General features: G+C 36.9%; 1 protein-coding gene across 1 annotated transcript in view; it reads left to right on the top strand.

Moving 5' to 3' along the window:
- The window catches only part of LOC131426294 (neuronal acetylcholine receptor subunit alpha-7), a 325,402-nt gene that overhangs the window by 80,435 nt on the left and 222,582 nt on the right, over positions 1 to 22,385 (top strand). Inside the window, exon 3 of the mRNA XM_058588913.1 lies at positions 6,061 to 6,200. Within this exon, the coding sequence (XP_058444896.1) occupies positions 6,061 to 6,200 (140 nt within the window). The remainder of the gene's footprint in view (positions 1 to 6,060; positions 6,201 to 22,385) is intronic.

Below are 22,385 nucleotides of genomic sequence, written 5' to 3'. Positions count from 1 at the left end.
TGAGTCTTTGAGTCTTTGAGTCTTTGAATCTTTGAATCTCTGAATCTTTGCATCTTTGAATCTCTGAATCTTTGAATCTTTTAATCTTCGTATTTTTTAAATCATTGAATCTTGAAATTGCAGAAGCTTGGAATATTTGAATATTTGAATATTTATATCCTTGAATCTTTAAATCTTTGGATTTTTCAATCTTCAAAACTTTGAAATTTTACCTCTTTGAATCCTTTGAATCTTTTAAATTTTTCAATCTTTAAATCTTTGTATCTTCAAATCTTTGAATCTTTGATTCTAGAAATCTTTGAATCTTTTGAATCTTGGAATATCTTTGAAACGTGGAGTTTTGAAGTTTGAACTTGGAATTGTAATTTAAGAATTTCGGATTCGTGGAATTTCGGAATCTTGGTATTTTGAAATTCTAGAATGTTTTTAGAATCTTGGAATTGAGCATTTGAAACATTATAAAATCTTTTGGAGTCATGATATTTTAGATTCTTGAAATATTGGGAATATTGGAATTTTAAAATTTGTTTTTTTTTGGAATTCTGGAATTTAAAAAAAAACATTGAACATCTGGAATTTAAAAAAAAACACATTTTCTAATCCTTAAGAATATTGGAATTGTAGACTTTGAAACATTGGAATTTAGGGTACTTGGTTCTTGGATTATTAGTATTTTGGAATTGTAGAATATTGGTATTCTGTACTTTTGGAATATAATTCTCAAAATTTTTCGGATCTTGGAATTTTTTAATTTTTTAAATGAAGGAATCTTGAAATTTCCACAAGATTTCAAAATTACAAGGTTCCAGAATTCTAAGATTCAAAAAATCTAAAATTCCAAGATACCATAATTCCAAAATTCCGAGATTATAAGATTGCAGACATTCAAAAATTTAAAATTTCGGTACTCTAAAATTCAAAAATTCCAAAATTACAAAGTTCGAAAATTCCACGAATCCAATATTTTAAAATTCCAAGATTAAAAAATTTCAAAATTGCAAGATTCCAAAATTCCATGATTCCAAAATTCCAAGATTCCAAATTTCTGAGATTCAAAAATTCCAAGAATTCTAAAATTCTTAAAATCCAAAACATTAAAATTCCAAGACTATAAAATTAAAAAATTCCAAGATACCAAAATTCCGAGATTCTAAGATTGCAAACATTAAAAAATTTAAAATTGCGGTACTCTTAAATTCAAAATTTCCAAAATTACAAAGTTCGAAAATTTCACGAATCCAAGATTTTAAAATTCCAAGATTAAAAAATTTCGAAATTTCAACATTCCGAAATTCCAAAATTCCAAGATTCCAAATTTCTGAGATTCAAAAATTTCAAGATTCTAAGATTCTTAAAATCCAAAATTTTAAAATTCCAAGACTATAAAATTAAAAAATTCCAAGATACCAAAATTCCAAAATTACGAGATTCTAAGATTGCAAACATTCAAAAATGCAAAATTCCGGTACCCTAAAATTCAAAAATTCCAAAATTACAAAGTTCGAAAATTCCACTAATCCAAGATTTTAAAATTCCAAGATTAAAAAATTTCGCAATTCCAACATTCCGAAATTCCAAGATAATGAAATTGCAAGATTCCAAAATTCCAAGAATCCAAATTTCTGAGATTCAAAAATTTCAAGAATTCAAAATTCCAAGATTCTAAGATTCTTAAAATCCAAAATTTTAAAATTCCAAGTTTATAAAATTCAAAAATTCCAAGATACCAAAATTCCGGGATTCTAAGATTGCAAGCATTCAAAAATTTAATATTCCGGTACTCTATAATTCAAAAATTACAAAATTACTAAGTTCGAAAATTCCACGAATTCAAGATTTTAAAATTCCAAGACTAAAAAATTTCGAAATTTCAACATTCTAAAATTCCAACATTCCGAAATTCCAAGATTCCAAAATTCCAAGAATCCAAATTTCTGAGATTCAAAAATTCCAAGAATTCAAAATTCCAAGATTCTAAGATTCTTAAAATCCAAATTTTTAAAATTCCAAGACTATAAAATTAAAAAAATCCAAGAGTCCAAAATTCCAAAATTCCAAGATTCTAAGATTGCAAACATTCAAAAATGTAAAATTCCGGTACCCTAAAATTCAAAAATTGCGAAATTTCAACATTCCGAAATACCAACATTCTGAAATTCTAACATTCCGAAATTCCGAGATTCCAAAATTCCAAGAATCCAAATTTCTGAGATTCGAAAATTTCAAGAATTCAAAATTCCATGATTCTAAGATTCTTAAAATCCAAAATTATAAAATTGCAAGACCATAAAATTAAAAAATTCCAAGATTCCTTAATTCAAAATTACCAAAATTACAAGATTCCGAGATTTAAAAATTCCAAGATTCGAAAATTTCAAGTATCTAAGATTCCAAAACTCCAAAATCTAAAATTCTAATATTCCAAAAATCCAGGATATCAAGAATCCAAAAGTCAATGAATCCTAAATTCCAATGGTTCAAAGTCAACAATTCCAAGATTCTAAAATTTCAAGATTTCAAAAGATTAAACAATGTTCCAAGTTCTCAATTCTGTAAATTTTGTATTTGAGAATCTTAGAATCCTAAAATTTTGAATTTTTTGGTATCTTAGAATCTCGGAGTTTTGAGTTCTTGGAATTTTGGAATTTCATGATCTTAAAATTTTAAAGTTTTGGATTTTTGGAATCTTAGAATCTCGGAATTTTGAATTCTTGGAATTTTGGAAACTTGAGAGATTTCGAAATGTTGGGATTTTAAAAATTTAGATTCTTGGAATTTTGAAATCTTGGAATACAATAATTCTTTAATTCTGAATTCCTGGAATCCTGGAATTTTGAAATTTTTGAATCTGCGGTTTTGAAACTTTGAGTGTTGGAATTTTAGAATCTTAGAAGCCTTGAAATTTCGACTATTCTCAGTAATTTGGAGCATTTTATATATTTTTGAATAAACTCTAATATTTTTATTTAATTCATTTTTCATGTTATTATTTGTGGATTTTAAAGTATATAAGATAATTTTCAATTTCTGATTATAGCAAGTTATGATTTCTATAATTATTTTGAATTTAGATTAAAATTTCTATTTTATTTTATGAATAACTTCGATGATTTTCTTAATTTTTAATTTTTAATTCTTTGTATTAGAGTTATTCATTTCTTACGTCATTGTTAAACAATTCATAGAAAGTTTAATATAATTTCATAAAAATTTTTGAAAGGAAAAAAAACTGAAATACATTTTCCCGACGAATAATGAAGATAAGATAGTAAATGTCAGGATGAGGCCACTAAACTGCGGCAAGAGAAAATGTTATAGCAATTTTCTCACCGCATGTACGGCGATTTATTTTATAGCGTCGTTTCTAAGCTGAGAGCTTTTCGTATTACCACCGGAGAAAATTTGCCAGTTCAGGTCCTATTCAAATAGAAGGTTTTATGGTTCTCAAGGGTGATGTTGAATTTTAAACGGATCCGACTTCCTGTTCTAAACTTACTTCGAAAATACCAATACCGGGGGGTTTACGGTTCCGGGAAGCACCGAAAGCAACAGTCAAATTTTGAACAATAATTTGAAACCGTAGTAGGAGCCTTTTCCTTAAAATTGATTGCTATGTTCTTTTTTGTTGTTGACAATTGTCATTCGCCGAATCCGAAAACGCGTTGCTGCCCAACCCACATCAATCCTGAATCGCAAGTGCCGAAAAGAGCAGCAGCACTTGACTTTTGCTTCAATGAAACGAACTGACTCACGTCAAATGCGTTCGATCTAGTTTTCACTGAGCCAATGAAAACATGGATGCATGTTTGTTTCGAGTATGTCACTGCGGTTACCAACGTCAACAGCGTTCTGCATCACATCGTCGTGTATTCTCAGTGGTAGAGAGAAAAAGAAACAGTCCAAAGCCAGCATCCGGTGAAAGGTTCACTGAATTCTAAGTATTATGTGTCTCAATGGGACTGTTCAATATCAATTTACGATTCTTTTGTTTCAGCTTTCGAACTCGGAACAAATCACCGAAATCAATTATTTCGGTCCAGACTAATTTAATTAACTTTTGACAGAGGCGTCTACCCGGGAAGATCGGAAAGAGAAAGCAAGAAACTGAAAGAGCTCTTCAAAACTAGACTGATATAATCTGAAGCTAGAACATAAAAAAATGAGACGTAAATTTTGTCACCAGCAGCTGATACGGAGCTGATGTGCTGACCACTCGTTCGAATGAAAAGCCTCGATGAGTTGGAAAATCGACTATTTTCGATGCCTGCCGGTAGGTTTATCTCTCTCTCTCTCTCTCTCTCGCTCCTCCTCGGTTCCAGTCTAGTGTACCGATCACCGGAATCTGGTGGCTGTGTTTGTGGGACTATGAATACGGTTTATCGGATCCGAGTTTATTCCCAAACTAACATTCCATTTAAACGATGGCCTCTACACTGCTATAAAGTGTGCGTGTGTGTGATAAAGTGATGCTACAAAAATCCTTTATCCGAACTATTGGACACCGTTGATCCGAGCCCCGGGGAGTTGTTTTTTTGGTTGTTGTTGCGTTTCCTCGTTTTGTTTTTCTCATCAAGGAACGATGTGGAATTTTCTGGAAAATCCGACATTTGAGTGGAGTCACCAGAGTGTTTATGTAACAAAATTTGCACTTAATTTTCGTAGAGATGGATTAAATGTATTTTGGTTCCATAGCCTGCTATTGAATTTTATCCACTGGGTTTCGATTTGCTTATTTGGGGGGAGTGCTTCGTTAACTTCGAACAAACTTAGCGAAGTATTCAAAAAATAAATTGAGCAACAAATTCAAAATTACCTTAACTAATTAGCAACGAATTATTCACCTATTTGTGTTATCATCGGCGAGAGGTGCCTCGCTAAGTACAAATTCATTCATATAAAAGTTTCAATGAGTCTATTCAAATAGGGCAAGAGAAAGACATTATCACATCACTAGGTGGATTAAGAAGGGTATGTTTTTTTTGTTGCTGGTTGTCGCTGGAAAAATCGGACCCGGTACCCGTTCCAAATGGACATGCTTTCATTAGTCACGTTCTGCCCATTTCATTGACCAAATCAAGAAAGAGCAAAGTCCTTTTAGCTAGACGGTGGCGATGATGACGACAACGACGATGACGATGCCGATCGCTCTATAATTACACTCCATATCAAAGCACTACTATGTTCTCTGCTGCAACTAATGAGGCCCGATAAATCCGTTCTCCGCCCGGACAATCAGTGCGCTGCTGACAGTCCTGTTCTGTCCTGTCCGGTCTCTATCAATCCGACTGCGACTGCCAGTCGAGCAGCCTTCAAAAAGCGCCACAAATCTCCACCGGAGCACGTCCGAAGTCCACTCACACATACAATTTACTGAAGCATGTCCCGGACGTGAGTGTATTTGTGTTTATCAGCTTTTGCGCTAGATTAAAGCGATAAGCCTATGGCAAACATATTACCGGAACGGGCTCTCAATTGGCTCGGCTTTCGCACACTCTCGACGACTAGAAGGACTAGAAGGATCTGGCTCGTATTGGCCGCTAGGAAGAGCCACCGCCGGGCAGGAGGTCAAACATGTAAATATATTTTACATGCCTCCTCTGCACGTTACAACCCGATTGGGCTGTTGGGGGACTGTTTGGTTCGGAACGGCTCCGTGGGGGGCCCTCTGGATTACCAGCATAAGCGTTTGTATGTTTGCCTGTCGTATTTTGTTGGTACTTCGGTTCCGGTTTTAATTGTTGGCCGGGAACTAACGGACCTGCAGGCGAATGGGAAAAGTTCATCCGGTTGTTGATTTGTTTTGGCTCTAATGAACTACCGACCGACCGACCGACCGACCGACCGACCGACCGACCGACCGACCGGGCGTCCGCTTTTCTGGTAACTGATGGGAAACGGAATCGGCACCAGTTGAGACCGGTACTTAACCAAATTGAAGATGTGGGATTTGGATGATGGTGCTTCGAACTTGGGGATTACTTTATGAAAACAAAATGAAACATTCTCATGGCTTTTCTCAATGTTTTTCTTTTTTCTTTTCTTCCCTCTCTCTCTCTCTAGTGGCCCAGGCCGGTTACCACGAAAAGCGTCTGCTGCACAATTTGCTGGATAACTACAATGTACTGGAGCGGCCAGTGGTCAACGAGTCCGACCCGTTGCAGCTTAGCTTCGGTTTAACGCTGATGCAGATTATCGACGTGGTAAGTTTCCTGCACGAATAATTAGTAGTGTAAACTCTTTTGGTTGGCTCCGGCCGCTCGGTCGCAAAGCAAGCCAAATATTGTTGTGAATTATGGTAATGTCCGTTTGTTGGTGCAACGGTTCTGAAGGATGCTTCGTGCTTAGACTACGTTAGAAACGTATGAGTCTTAAGTGGTTTTTTTTGGTTTTATTAAATAGTTTAAAGAAACTGCAAGTGTTTACTACATAATGTGCTCAACAATTCTAGCTCAAGACTAAATTCTCAATAGCTCAAAATCAGAATCAAAATTTTTGTTTTCAGCGTACATTTGAAGGAACAAAGAATAAAAATTATTTGAAAACGTTTCGTCTTAGGCTCGTCAGTGTAGAGCAGTTCAAATTGAACTGCTCAATGCAGAAGCTCGACAGTTCCCTTTGAACCGCCAACGAAAAACGCACAGGCGACTTTATTTGCCGACCACAGGTTATATTTTTTTTCTTAATTCAAGAGCAAAAACTCATGATTTAAGATTCAGAATAAAGAACACATAAATGGATAGTCAATAAATTAAAATAGAAAGTTATATATAAAAAATTCTAGCTACAAATCCGACAGTTAAACATTCAATCGGAACACAAACAGTCAACAAACCGGGAATCTGAAATCAGAAATAACGGATTTGAAAATCGATAGTCATGAATAAAGAATGGTGAATTCAAAAACGAGTATAGTAAATCAAGAATTAGCCCAATTTTTCAAGAACTAAAAATTGTAAATCTTCGTGTAACAAAAATCAAAAATCGTGAATAGAAAATCATGAATCGATAATAGAAGAATCATACTATGACAGTCGTCCTCTGATATTTTGACTCTGCCAGTGCTGCTTTGTGTCATTCCGGGAAAGTAGGCCATGGATTAGCTACAATCTAGGGTCCGATCCAGAATTCAAGTTTAAATTCAGGTCCAGACTCATACACAAAACTGCGATTCTTGAACCAGGTCTAGAATCCAAGTTCGAAACTTCGGTTCAAGATCCAGGTTAAGCGTGGTCAGGTCCGGGTCCAGAATCCATCCTCCGAATGTAGGTGTACATACAGACATACATACAGGTTCAGGATTTATCTTCAGAATTGAGATCCCGGATCCAGTATTCAAGTCCAGAATCTATATTTCAGTTTCGGAATCCAGAATTCAGTTCAAGAACTCCAGACCAGAATGAAAAGTCATGGCTCTGAATTATGGTGCAGAATCCAGATTCAGAACTCAAGTCAGAATTCCTATCCAGAATCCAGGTCACGAATCTATAATCAGAAGTCATATATTATGGAAAGATCATGAATAGTCGCTAATCATTAATGAAAAATCTTGAATTCAAAATCGAGTATCAGAATGTATTTCCCGAACTCCGATCTCAGATTCCTGTCCATTCCTGTCCAGAATCGGTGTTCAGAATCTAGGTTCAGGACCAGGATGAAAACTAAGTCCTGCCTCTGAGTTCAACTCTAAAATCCAGATTCAGAATTCAGATCAGAATTAGGGTCCAGGATTTATATTTAGAATTGAGATCCAGGATCCACATCCAGAATTCAGTATTTAAGTTCGGAATCTATAATTCAGTTCAAGAACTCTGTTCTAAAATAATCCAAATCCAAAATACAAATCCAGATTCATAATTCAGTAATAGATCTGAAATCTAGGTTCAGATTCTGAATCCAGTGCCAAAATCCAGATTCAGAAGTTAGATAGGAAGTCTAGATCTAGAAATCAGATTTGGAAGACAAAAGTTTGCTCCAGTCTAGGACTTGCCCCAGTATCCTGGGCAATACCCGGTTCAGAATTTAACTGTAGGTCCAGAATCAAGATCTATAATCCAGTTCCAAAATTCAGGTCCAAATCCAAGATCAGAATTCAACACCAGATTAAAAATCCAGCTCCAGGATCTCAGGTCTAGAATCAATATCTAGAACTTATGTTCAGAATCTAGGATTCAAATTCAGAATGTAGGTTCCGAGTTCCGATCTCGAGTCCCGGTCCGAAATTCAAGTTCATAATCCAGGTCCAGGACTAGGATGAAAAGGTCATGGCTCTGAATTCTGGTGCAGAATCCAGATTCAGAACTCAAGTCAAAATTCCTATCCAGAATCCAGGCATAGAATCCAGCTCCAGGTCAAGAAATCATTTTCAGAATCCAGAACTCAACTCCATAATCCCGTTCCAGAATCCTGATCTAGGGCCAGAACTCAAACCCAGGTTAGAAATTTAGTAATCCAGTAATTCAGTTCCACATCATGAATCAAGATCCTGAATACTGGTCCGGAATTCAGGTTCAGAATCCTGGCTCAGAATTCAGGTCCAAATCCAGATCCAGTATCCAGTTACAGAATCCTGGTTCAGGTTCCGAATCCAGGTACAAAATTCAGTTTCAGAACACAGGCTCACCATTGAGGACAAAAATCCAGATCCAGAATTCCGATCCGGTATTCAGATCTAGGAGACAGGTCCAGAATCCCGAACCCGAATTTAGGTTCAGAATCCAGCTCCCGATTCAGATTTCAGGTTTAGATCCAAGATCCTGAGTTCAAATATAGAATCCATACCCAGAATACTGGTTCAGGATTCAGATCCAAATCCAACACCTAGGCTCAAAATTCGTAGCCAAATTCTAGGCTTAAAATCCAGATCCAGGACCAGATTGAAAATCTGAATCCATTTCCAAAATCCAGATTCAGAACTAAGTTCATCTAGACTCTAGGTATAGAATCCTGCTCCAGGTCCAGAATTCAGAATTTAAGTCTAGTATTCCGTTCCAAAATCCTGATCTAGAACCAGAATTCAGGACCAGATCAAAAATCTTACCCTAGATTCCGAATCCAAGTTCAGGATCCATATTAAAAACTCAAGTTTAGAATCACGTTCCCGAATTTAAGTCCAGAATGTAAGTCCAGAATCCACCTCCTCGTTCAGAACTCAGGTCCAAAATCAAGATTCAGAATTTAGATCAAAAATTCAAATTAATAATCCAGATAAAGAATCATGGCTTAGGTTCAAATCCAGTATCGGGTTCCAGTCCTTTAGTTCATTTCCAGAATCCACGTACAAAATACAGGTCCAGCACTCAGGACTAGAATTTAGAATTCTGGGTGGGTATATAAATCCAAGACTTAGGCTTAGAATTCCTGTCCAGAGTCCCGGTCCAATAATCAGGTTCAAAATCCAGCTTCAGGTCAAAACTTCAGATTCAGGTCCAGGTTTTGAATACAGCTTCAGATTCATAATACAGATTCAGTTCCACGGTTCAAAAGTATAAAATCATAGTCTAATATCCAGTTCTACAATTCAAGTACAGAATTCGGATCCAGACCCGTGTCCAGAACCAAGATTAAGAGCTAGATTTTTGTTCCAGAATCCAGGTCCGGAATGTTTGTTCAGAATCTTTGTCCTTGGTCCAGTTTCGCAATCCTGGTCCAGAACCCTGGTTCATGAAGCTGCAAGTCCAGAATTCAAGTTCAGAATCAAGAGGCTTAGAATCCAGGTACTAAATTCAGGTTCAGAACCCAGGTTCAAAATTTATGTTCAGAATTTAGCTCCGAACCTCTGTCCAGACTCTAGGTTCAGGACCAGATTATGAGCACAGGTCCAGAGTTCAGGCTCAAAATCGAGAATTCTGATCCACTTTTAATTTCCAGATTTAACATTCAGGTTAAAAATTCCAAATCACGGTCCAAAATTCGGATCCCGAATTCAGTTCCAGACTCCAGGTCCAGTACTCAACATTGAGAATCTAGGTTCAGATTCATTATTCAAATACAGAATTACAGTCTAGAGTCCAGGTTCAAAGGACCGAAACTCAGCTCCAGAATTCAAGTCCAGAATCCAGATCAAGAGTCCAGCTTCAGATCCAGAATTCAGGACCACGGTTAAGTTCGAGAATTCAAATTCAGCATCCCGAATCGAAGTTCAGGCACAAAAATCAGGTTCAGGATCTAGGTCCAAATCCAATTCATGAATCCAGATGAAGTCCAGATTCAGAAGTCCAAAATCAGAATCTGGGTTCAGAACCAGATGTAGAATCCAGGTTTAGAATCCCGGATCGAAATTCAGCATGCAGGTTCAGAATTCAGATCTAGAATCCAGGTTCAAATCTAAATTTTAGAATTCAATTCAAAATCCCTGTCCAAACTCCAGGGTCAGAAACAGAATTTATGCACGGATCTCGAGCTCTGGTTCAGAACTCTGATCTTGAATTTTAGTGCAGAACTCAGGTCCAGAATCTAGAATCTAGGTCTAGAATCTATGTGCAGGATTCAGACTCCTAATTCAAATTCAGAAATCAGGTCCAGTATTCAAGGCCAGACTCAATATCCAGAATCCAGGTTCAGATTCATAATGCAGACTCAGAATCCAGGTCAAAATTAATATTACGAATCCAGATTCTATGTCCGAGTCCAGATTTTAGATCCATAATTTAGGTGCAAATTTTAGTTCAGAATCCTGGTACAAATCCAGGTTCAGAACTCAGGTCTAGAATCAAGATCCAGAAATCATGTCCAGAATCCAGCACTCAAGTCCAGAATGTAGGTCCAGTATTCCGATCTAGAATCTCTGCTCAGAATACAGTTACCAGATTCAGGTCCAAATTCAGGTCTAGCATTCTGGACTAGAATTCAGGTCCGGTATCCAGATCCAGAACAATGGTTCAGAATCCCATTCCAAAACCCAGTCCGGAATACAAGTTCAAAATCTCGGTCTTGAATCCAGCTTCAACCAAGAATTTAGGTTCTGGATCCAGGTTCAAATCCAACATCCTGATTCAGGTTTAAAACTTAGATGCAGTATCTAGGTCCAGTACCTAAGCTTAGAATCCAGGTAGCAAATTCAGGTTCAGAATACAGGCCCAGAATTCGGTACTTATATCCAGATCCAAAACTCGGATCCGGTATCCAGATCCAGGACCCAGTTTCAGAATTCATGTCCAGAATTCAAGCCCGGAAATCAGATTCCAGAACTTGGTTGCGGACCAGAATTTGGACACAGATTTACAGTTCAGAAATCCGGTACATAATTCTAGTCCCGAATCTAGGTTTAGAACCCAGGTCCAGAGTTCTAGTTCAGAATTCATATTTAGAACAACTACCCAAAATCAAGGTTCAAAATTCTGCTCCTGTTCAGGATCCAATTTTAAAATTCATGTCCAGAGCCCAGGTGTAACCTCCGGTATAGAAACCAGGTCCACGTTCGGAATCCAGAACTCTAAATCCATAATCTAAGTCTAGATTTTAGGTCCAAAATCCAGGTCGAGAATCAAGGTTCAGAATCCAGTTCCAGGACTCAGATGTATAGCCCAGATTCAAAATCCAGTGCAAGAATTCAAATTCAGAATCCCGGTCCAGAATCTAGGTTCAGTATCCAGGTCCAAATCCAGTATCCCGGTTCAGATTTTAGTTGTAGTATCCAGGTATATAGTAAAACTTCTGGACTCCAGTACAAAATTAAGGTTTAGAATGCAGGTCCAGAATTCAAAATAGAACCATAGAATATAGATTTGGCCTTAAAGCCAGGTTCAAAATTTATGTTAAGAATTTAATCTCGGATCCATTTCCAAACTTCAGGTTTAAAACCAGATTTTGGACATATATCCAGAGTTCTGGTTCTGAATATTGGTTCAGAATTCAGGTTCTAGATCCAGGTTTTGGATCCAGAACCTGAATCCTGAACCCCCGTCGTCCTTTTCGTCTTATTCCAGTAATAAAAGTTTTACGCGCTTCAATGCTGTTTTATGCAATTGTTTTTTAACACCTAAGAGACTATGCAAATTTCATTAATTTTTCTCTGAGATGGATTAACTGATTTCTACAAACTTTGACTCATATGAGCAGTCTTATGTTCCCATATAAGGTCTCTGAATTTCATTTGGATCCGACTGTTGGTTCCGGAGCTACAGGATGATATATGTAATGAAATTAAAATAAAGTCACTCATTTTGCTAGTAGATGACTGAGCCGATTTCGTCCAACTAACATTCAAATAAAAGGTCTAAAGATCAAAGATCCCATAAAAACTGCTAGTTTTTTATTCAGATCGGACTTCCGGTTCAGGGAGCAGGGTGATTAGTGTAAACGTTTCATATAAATTTATCGGGTTATCGGGATCACAGATTTTGAGAGTCGACGACCAAATAAACTTATTTCAGTTTTACCGGCATTCGGCTTTCGATCTCGGAAGGTATTCAAAAATTTTATTCGGACGCACTACGATTTCTCTAAGATGGCTACACTGATTTCCAAAACTTTCGAATCTAATGAAATGGTTAACAATCCATTAGGCCAGAGCTTCGATCTCAAACAAAATTCATGACAGTATATTTTAACCATATGTCACAGGAAATCAACCCTTCAAGATATATTCCTATCCGTGTCAGCCTCCTAAATGTCCCTGACTCAACTTTATTTTTCGATACATCCATGCAGCGCGAAGTGCGTGGAATCCCGGATCATCTACGTTCGACGGAAATCCCAAAAATATTTTCAAGTAAGTTCAGGCATATTGACTCTGAGAAAATGTTTTACACGGACGGATCGCGAATTGAAGAAGCGACAGGGTTTGGTATGTTCAACAATAATGTTTCGGCCTCATTTAGGCTTCAAGAACCTGCATCTGTTTATATAGCAGAGCTAGCAGCAGTTCATTATAGTTTGAGTGTAATCGTCACATTAATTCCAAACCATTATTTCCTCTTCACAGATAGTCTGAGTGCAATTGAAGCCATTCGCTCAAACATGACTGGCAAGACTGAACCGTTTTTCCTGGGCAAAATAAAACAGTGCCTGAACGACATATTGAACAATAATTATCTAATCACTATAGTCTGGGTCCCGGCTCATTGCTCCATTCCTGGCAATGAAAGAGCCGATATTTTAGTCAAACGTGGTGCTATTGAGGGTGAAATTTATGAGAGACCAATTGCTTTCAACGAATTCTATAGCTCGTCTCGCCAAAGAACACTTGCCAGCTGGCAAGCTTCTTGGGATAAAGATGATCTGGGTCGGTGGATGCACTCAATTATTCCGAAAATATCGACAAAGGCATGGTTCAGGGGACTGGATGTGAGTAGAGATTTCATTCGTGTGATGTCCAGACTCATGTCCAATCACTACACGTTAGATGCACATCTCCTTCGAATTGGGCTCTCCGAGACTAATCATTGTGCTTGCGGAGAAGGTTATCGGGATATTGATCATGTAGTTTGGACATGCGTGGAGTATCGTGATGTCAGATCTCAACTAATAAATTCTTTGCGTACCCAAGGTAGACTATCCAATATCCCAGTTCGAGACATTCTTGCTTGTCGTGACCTTTCATACATGAAACTTATTTATCATTTCATAAAGAAAACTGGAGTTTCAATTTAATAAAGGCCCCTTTCAAGACTTAGTTCTGATCCCAGCTGCGTCCATGAGTTCAACCAATAGCTAAATTAGAATAAAAATAATGTAATGATACAAACAAACTCGAAACAGTTTATGAAATTATTAACAAAATGTCTGAAAATAACAGCTTATTTTATAATTTATAGAAGTTAATCGTTTGGTTCAAATAATATTTCCGAGTAGATTTCATAATTAATGACGAGTTACCTAATGGCGTTTTCGTTTTTAATTTGCACTACACCGGTGCAGTGCTACACTGAGGCATGAATAAACGAACAAAAATGACGAAAACATAAACAGTAACCATTGACTACAATAAACGATTCCATTGCACAGAGCTACACCAAACTTTTGATGAGTGCTACACCAGTGGTATCGGTGCAGAAAAAGTGTAGCACTGGTGTGGTGCAATTGGTAAAAACGAACGGTTTCAGTGCAGCTTTCGCTACACCAGTGTAGTGCAATTTAAAAACGAAAACGACATAAGATGATATTTAATGTCGTTTTCGTTTTTAAATTGCACTACACTGGTGTAGCGAAAGCTGCACTGAAACCGTTCGTTTTTACCAATTGCACTACACCAGTGCTACACTTTTTCTGCACCGATACCACTGGTGTAGCACTCATCAAAAGTTTGGTGTAGCTCTGTGCAATGGAATCGTGTATTGTAGTCAATGGTTACTGTTTATGTTTTCGTCATTTTTGTTCGTTTATTCATGCCTCAGTGTAGCACTGCACCGGTGTAGTGCAAATTAAAAACGAAAACGCCATAAGTAATAAGAGAATATGTTTTAATAAATGCAAAACGTTGTGACTATGTTAGAATTAAATTAGGATAAGAATATTATGTAAAAGTGATGCTACGGCGAAGAAAAACTTATGTAAACTGCCTTAAGAAATAAACGTATTTATGAAAAAAAAACCCTTCTTAATCCACCTAGTGGTGCGATAATGCCTTTCTCTTCTTTCATAACAGTCTCATGAAAATATGTTTCATACTTTTATTAAATAATTTTGGATACTAATTTTGACACCAATTGATTCAGATTGATTCGAGTAGGTCACAAAAGCATGCTTCAGAGTTTATGTCACACAGTCAGCATCATTTTTCCAAACTAGTGCTTGACATTTGCGTTGCCTATTTGTATAAGAACAGTGCACGAAACGACCGAAATTAGCTCTGCGCCTAATTCGTATTACTGTTTTTGAATTAGTTGATTCTAACAACAAAATTTCCAAAATAACTATAAAATTAGTTAAAATGTAGAATTTACTGTGCTGAAAAAAACTCTTATTTTTAGAGAATGTGTTTAGTTGGCGAATATTCTGGACACAAACCAGCAATATTTCAATCCAACACGAAATTCTCATTGACAACTAATTTCGTTATTAAAATCAGAAACTTTGATTCTATTTATCTATCACCGTCATTACTGAAGGACAGCAGTGTCAAAGCAAAACAATCCATTAAAAAGCTAAAAGGGACAGTCTTGTTGAAACTGCTCGCAAATTGTTTAGATGTTTTTCGCATGTGTTACGATATATCCCTATATAATTTTCTAAACCGATATGTAAACATGACGTAAACTGTTAGTGGAAAGTGTATTTATTCAGAATTTGTGCGCACTTGAAGCGATTGTGCGTAATAATGTTTTTACGCGGAACAGTGATGTGAATTTCGAATGTTTCACTCTAATTGTGATGAAGGTTTTTTGTATCTTCAAACCTTCCGAGCTGCGCCGTCCGGTGTACTATTTGTATTCGGTTTTTGTTTTCCGAGTGCTCAAAGTTTTCAGTGAGAATGAAGAAACAGTGATTTAGAAGAAAAAAAATTCAAAAAGATGTTTACGTTTCGTTTATGTCTTTTTCTCCAACACAACATCGTATTTATACCTGCCAATATAGAAAAGACAACCGCGTCTGAATTTTTTTCGGCAGTAGTGTGCCATCTAGTGGCTAGTAGTCATTAAGGTGTTACCGTTTCGGTGACAGGGCGCCATATAGCTGCAGATTGCAGAAGCCAATTCAACCATTCATATTGGTTGAAAACAACATTATATTTCTTTAATTCAACTAAAAAATTAGTTGACTGGATATGAAGTGTGCCTTAGCTAAGAAATGACAGTACGTTTAATTTGTGAATTCAACTAAAAAAAATAGTCATTTCAACAAATATTTTATTATTATTAAGGGAATGAGAATAAAAAATCTAAATCAGCAAAAGTAAGATTTTTTTAGTTGTCTCAAAAAATAACTAACTAAAATCAGCAAATCAACTAAATTTTTCGCGAAAATGCTGATTTCGGTCGTTCCGTGTGATGCTAATCTAAAAAACCCTTCTTAATCCACCTAGTGGTGCGATAATGCCTTTCTCTTCTTTCATAACAGTCTCATGAAAATATGTTTCATACTTTTATTAAATAATTTTGGATACTAATTTTGACACCAATTGATTCAGATTGATTCGAGTAGGTCACAAAAGCATGCTTCAGAGTTTATGTCACACAGTCAGCATCATTTTTCCAAACTAGTGCTTGACATTTGCGTTGCCTATTTGTATAAGAACAGTGATGCTAATCTAAAAAAAGCCTTCTTAGTCCACTTAGTGGGATTTTCATATATCTTGAAAAATCACCATAGGGGGGAGTACATGAAATTTTCGAAATCGAAAAAAAATTTTTGATGCCAAACGGCTTAGAATTGCATGAAACGTCAAAATATAGTGTCATCTCGAAAAAAAAATTTTTTGAAAATATCGACTTTTTGGGACTTAGAAAAAATATGAAAATTTTTCTAAGTCCCAGAAAGTTGATTTTTTCAAAAAAATTTTTTTTTGAGATGACACTAAATTTCGATGTTTTATGCAGTTTTAAGAGTTTTGGCATCAAAAAAAATTTTCGATTTTGGAAATTTCATGTACTCCCCCCTATGGTGCTTTTTCAAGATCGATAATTGTCAAACCTTTACCACCGGGCAGCACCCCTTAAGCATGTCCGATTTAGGTCAAATTTTGCATGAAGGCTTTTTTCGAGGTGCTTAAACTTTTGAGCACTAGAACTTTACGAAAATAGAGTTGATCCCAAAATTTTGGCACCCTTATATATACAAGAGCGGTAAAAATCAACGTGTTTTGTCGGTTACGTCACTTATACCATCATATATCTGGAACCAAAAGTCACAACCATTTGATCTTCGAACTTGATCAACGGCCCGACAGTAGCTTTCAAACGAGCCCAAGTTTGTTAAAATCGGATCAGCCATCTCTGAGAAAATTGAGCGCGTTCAAATACAACGCTTTTTGTCGGTTACGTCACTTATACAATCATATCTCCGGAACCAAAAGTCACAACCATTTGATCTTCGAACTTGATCAATGGCCCGCCAGTAGCTTTCAAACGAGTCCAAGTTTGTTCAAATCGGTTCAGCCATCTCTGAGAAAATTGAGCGCGTTCAAATACAACGCTTTTTGTCGGTTACGTCACTTATACAATCATATCTCCGGAACCAAAAGTCACAGCCATTTTATCTTCGAACTTGATCAATGCCCCGATAGTAGCTTTCAAACGAGCCCAAGTTTGTTAAAATCGGTTGAGCCATCTCTGAGAAAATTGAGCGCGTTCAAATATCTTCGAAAAGTGCACACACATACACACATACACACATACACACACACACACACACACACACACACAGACATTTTCCGATCTCGTCGAGCTGAGTCGAATGGTATATAACACTATGGGTCTCCGAGGCTCCGTTCGAAAGTCGGTTTTTCCAGCAATTCTAATACCTTTCTATAGAGAAAGGCAAAAAGCCTTCTTAGTCCACTTAGTGGGATTTTCATATATCTTGAAAAATCACCATAGGGGGGAGTACATGAAATTTTCGAAATCGAAAAAAAATTTTTGATGCCAAACGGCTTAGAATTGCATGAAACGTCAAAATATAGTGTCATCTCGAAAAAAAATTTTTTTGAAAATATCGACTTTTTGGGACTTAGAAAAAATATGAAAATTTTTCTAAGTCCCAGAAAGTTGATTTTTTCAAAAAAATTTTTTTTTGAGATGACACTAAATTTCGATGTTTTATGCAGTTTTAAGAGTTTTGGCATCAAAAAAAATTTTCGATTTTGGAAATTTCATGTACTCCCCCCTATGGTGCTTTTTCAAGATCGATAATTGTCAAACCTTTACCACCGGGCAGCACCCCTTAAGCATGTCCGATTTAGGTCAAATTTTGCATGAAGGCTTTTTTCGAGGTGCTTAAACTTTTGAGCACTAGAACTTTACGAAAATAGAGTTGATCCCAAAATTTTGGCACCCTTATATATACAAGAGCGGTAAAAATCAACGTGTTTTGTCGGTTACGTCACTTATACCATCATATATCTGGAACCAAAAGTCACAACCATTTGATCTTCGAACTTGATCAACGGCCCGACAGTAGCTTTCAAACGAGCCCAAGTTTGTTAAAATCGGATCAGCCATCTCTGAGAAAATTGAGCGCGTTCAAATACAACGCTTTTTGTCGGTTACGTCACTTATACAATCATATCTCCGGAACCAAAAGTCACAACCATTTGATCTTCGAACTTGATCAATGGCCCGCCAGTAGCTTTCAAACGAGTCCAAGTTTGTTCAAATCGGTTCAGCCATCTCTGAGAAAATTGAGCGCGTTCAAATACAACGCTTTTTGTCGGTTACGTCACTTATACAATCATATCTCCGGAACCAAAAGTCACAGCCATTTTATCTTCGAACTTGATCAATGCCCCGATAGTAGCTTTCAAACGAGCCCAAGTTTGTTAAAATCGGTTGAGCCATCTCTGAGAAAATTGAGCGCGTTCAAATATCTTCGAAAAGTGCACACACATACACACATACACACATACACACACACACACACACACACACAGACATTTTCCGATCTCGTCGAGCTGAGTCGAATGGTATATAACACTATGGGTCTCCGAGGCTCCGTTCGAAAGTCGGTTTTTCCAGCAATTCTAATACCTTTCTATAGAGAAAGGCAAAAAGCCTTCTTAGTCCACTTAGTGGGATTTTCATATATCTTGAAAAATCACCATAGGGGGGAGTACATGAAATTTTCGAAATCGAAAAAAAATTTTTGATGCCAAACGGCTTAGAATTGCATGAAACGTCAAAATATAGTGTCATCTCGAAAAAAAAATTTTTTGAAAATATCGACTTTTTGGGACTTAGAAAAAATATGAAAATTTTTCTAAGTCCCAGAAAGTTGATTTTTTCAAAAAAATTTTTTTTTGAGATGACACTAAATTTCGATGTTTTATGCAGTTTTAAGAGTTTTGGCATCAAAAAAAATTTTCGATTTTGGAAATTTCATGTACTCCCCCCTATGGTGCTTTTTCAAGATCGATAATTGTCAAACCTTTACCACCGGGCAGCACCCCTTAAGCATGTCCGATTTAGGTCAAATTTTGCATGAAGGCTTTTTTCGAGGTGCTTAAACTTTTGAGCACTAGAACTTTACGAAAATAGAGTTGATCCCAAAATTTTGGCACCCTTATATATACAAGAGCGGTAAAAATCAACGTGTTTTGTCGGTTACGTCACTTATACCATCATATATCTGGAACCAAAAGTCACAACCATTTGATCTTCGAACTTGATCAACGGCCCGACAGTAGCTTTCAAACGAGCCCAAGTTTGTTAAAATCGGATCAGCCATCTCTGAGAAAATTGAGCGCGTTCAAATACAACGCTTTTTGTCGGTTACGTCACTTATACAATCATATCTCCGGAACCAAAAGTCACAACCATTTGATCTTCGAACTTGATCAATGGCCCGCCAGTAGCTTTCAAACGAGTCCAAGTTTGTTCAAATCGGTTCAGCCATCTCTGAGAAAATTGAGCGCGTTCAAATACAACGCTTTTTGTCGGTTACGTCACTTATACAATCATATCTCCGGAACCAAAAGTCACAGCCATTTTATCTTCGAACTTGATCAATGCCCCGATAGTAGCTTTCAAACGAGCCCAAGTTTGTTAAAATCGGTTGAGCCATCTCTGAGAAAATTGAGCGCGTTCAAATATCTTCGAAAAGTGCACACACATACACACATACACACATACACACACACACACACACACACACACACAGACATTTTCCGATCTCGTCGAGCTGAGTCGAATGGTATATAACACTATGGGTCTCCGAGGCTCCGTTCGAAAGTCGGTTTTTCCAGCAATTCTAATACCTTTCTATAGAGAAAGGCAAAAAGCCTTCTTAGTCCACTTAGTGGGATTTTCATATATCTTGAAAAATCACCATAGGGGGGAGTACATGAAATTTTCGAAATCGAAAAAAAATTTTTGATGCCAAACGGCTTAGAATTGCATGAAACGTCAAAATATAGTGTCATCTCGAAAAAAAAATTTTTTGAAAATATCGACTTTTTGGGACTTAGAAAAAATATGAAAATTTTTCTAAGTCCCAGAAAGTTGATTTTTTCAAAAAAATTTTTTTTTGAGATGACACTAAATTTCGATGTTTTATGCAGTTTTAAGAGTTTTGGCATCAAAAAAAATTTTCGATTTTGGAAATTTCATGTACTCCCCCCTATGGTGCTTTTTCAAGATCGATAATTGTCAAACCTTTACCACCGGGCAGCACCCCTTAAGCATGTCCGATTTAGGTCAAATTTTGCATGAAGGCTTTTTTCGAGGTGCTTAAACTTTTGAGCACTAGAACTTTACGAAAATAGAGTTGATCCCAAAATTTTGGCACCCTTATATATACAAGAGCGGTAAAAATCAACGTGTTTTGTCGGTTACGTCACTTATACCATCATATATCTGGAACCAAAAGTCACAACCATTTGATCTTCGAACTTGATCAACGGCCCGACAGTAGCTTTCAAACGAGCCCAAGTTTGTTAAAATCGGATCAGCCATCTCTGAGAAAATTGAGCGCGTTCAAATACAACGCTTTTTGTCGGTTACGTCACTTATACAATCATATCTCCGGAACCAAAAGTCACAACCATTTGATCTTCGAACTTGATCAATGGCCCGCCAGTAGCTTTCAAACGAGTCCAAGTTTGTTCAAATCGGTTCAGCCATCTCTGAGAAAATTGAGCGCGTTCAAATACAACGCTTTTTGTCGGTTACGTCACTTATACAATCATATCTCCGGAACCAAAAGTCACAGCCATTTTATCTTCGAACTTGATCAATGCCCCGATAGTAGCTTTCAAACGAGCCCAAGTTTGTTAAAATCGGTTGAGCCATCTCTGAGAAAATTGAGCGCGTTCAAATATCTTCGAAAAGTGCACACACATACACACATACACACATACACACACACACACACACACACACACAGACATTTTCCGATCTCGTCGAGCTGAGTCGAATGGTATATAACACTATGGGTCTCCGAGGCTCCGTTCGAAAGTCGGTTTTTCCAGCAATTCTAATACCTTTCTATAGAGAAAGGCAAAAAGCCTTCTTAGTCCACTTAGTGGGATTTTCATATATCTTGAAAAATCACCATAGGGGGGAGTACATGAAATTTTCGAAATCGAAAAAAAATTTTTGATGCCAAACGGCTTAGAATTGCATGAAACGTCAAAATATAGTGTCATCTCGAAAAAAAAATTTTTTGAAAATATCGACTTTTTGGGACTTAGAAAAAATATGAAAATTTTTCTAAGTCCCAGAAAGTTGATTTTTTCAAAAAAATTTTTTTTTGAGATGACACTAAATTTCGATGTTTTATGCAGTTTTAAGAGTTTTGGCATCAAAAAAAATTTTCGATTTTGGAAATTTCATGTACTCCCCCCTATGGTGCTTTTTCAAGATCGATAATTGTCAAACCTTTACCACCGGGCAGCACCCCTTAAGCATGTCCGATTTAGGTCAAATTTTGCATGAAGGCTTTTTTCGAGGTGCTTAAACTTTTGAGCACTAGAACTTTACGAAAATAGAGTTGATCCCAAAATTTTGGCACCCTTATATATACAAGAGCGGTAAAAATCAACGTGTTTTGTCGGTTACGTCACTTATACCATCATATATCTGGAACCAAAAGTCACAACCATTTGATCTTCGAACTTGATCAACGGCCCGACAGTAGCTTTCAAACGAGCCCAAGTTTGTTAAAATCGGATCAGCCATCTCTGAGAAAATTGAGCGCGTTCAAATACAACGCTTTTTGTCGGTTACGTCACTTATACAATCATATCTCCGGAACCAAAAGTCACAACCATTTGATCTTCGAACTTGATCAATGGCCCGCCAGTAGCTTTCAAACGAGTCCAAGTTTGTTCAAATCGGTTCAGCCATCTCTGAGAAAATTGAGCGCGTTCAAATACAACGCTTTTTGTCGGTTACGTCACTTATACAATCATATCTCCGGAACCAAAAGTCACAGCCATTTTATCTTCGAACTTGATCAATGCCCCGATAGTAGCTTTCAAACGAGCCCAAGTTTGTTAAAATCGGTTGAGCCATCTCTGAGAAAATTGAGCGCGTTCAAATATCTTCGAAAAGTGCACACACATACACACATACACACATACACACACACACACACACACACACACAGACATTTTCCGATCTCGTCGAGCTGAGTCGAATGGTATATAACACTATGGGTCTCCGAGGCTCCGTTCGAAAGTCGGTTTTTCCAGCAATTCTAATACCTTTCTATAGAGAAAGGCAAAAAATCCATTAGGCCAATTAAACTGACTTCGGTTACACCGATGTCTGAATTCTGTTTCCGAAAGTATCGGG

The sequence above is a fragment of the Malaya genurostris genome, chromosome 1, assembly GCF_030247185.1.
Source record: "Malaya genurostris strain Urasoe2022 chromosome 1, Malgen_1.1, whole genome shotgun sequence".
NCBI classification, from domain to species: domain Eukaryota; kingdom Metazoa; phylum Arthropoda; class Insecta; order Diptera; family Culicidae; genus Malaya; species Malaya genurostris.
Note: the sequence above shows the minus strand (reverse complement) of the source record. Positions and strands in the feature narration are given on the sequence as shown.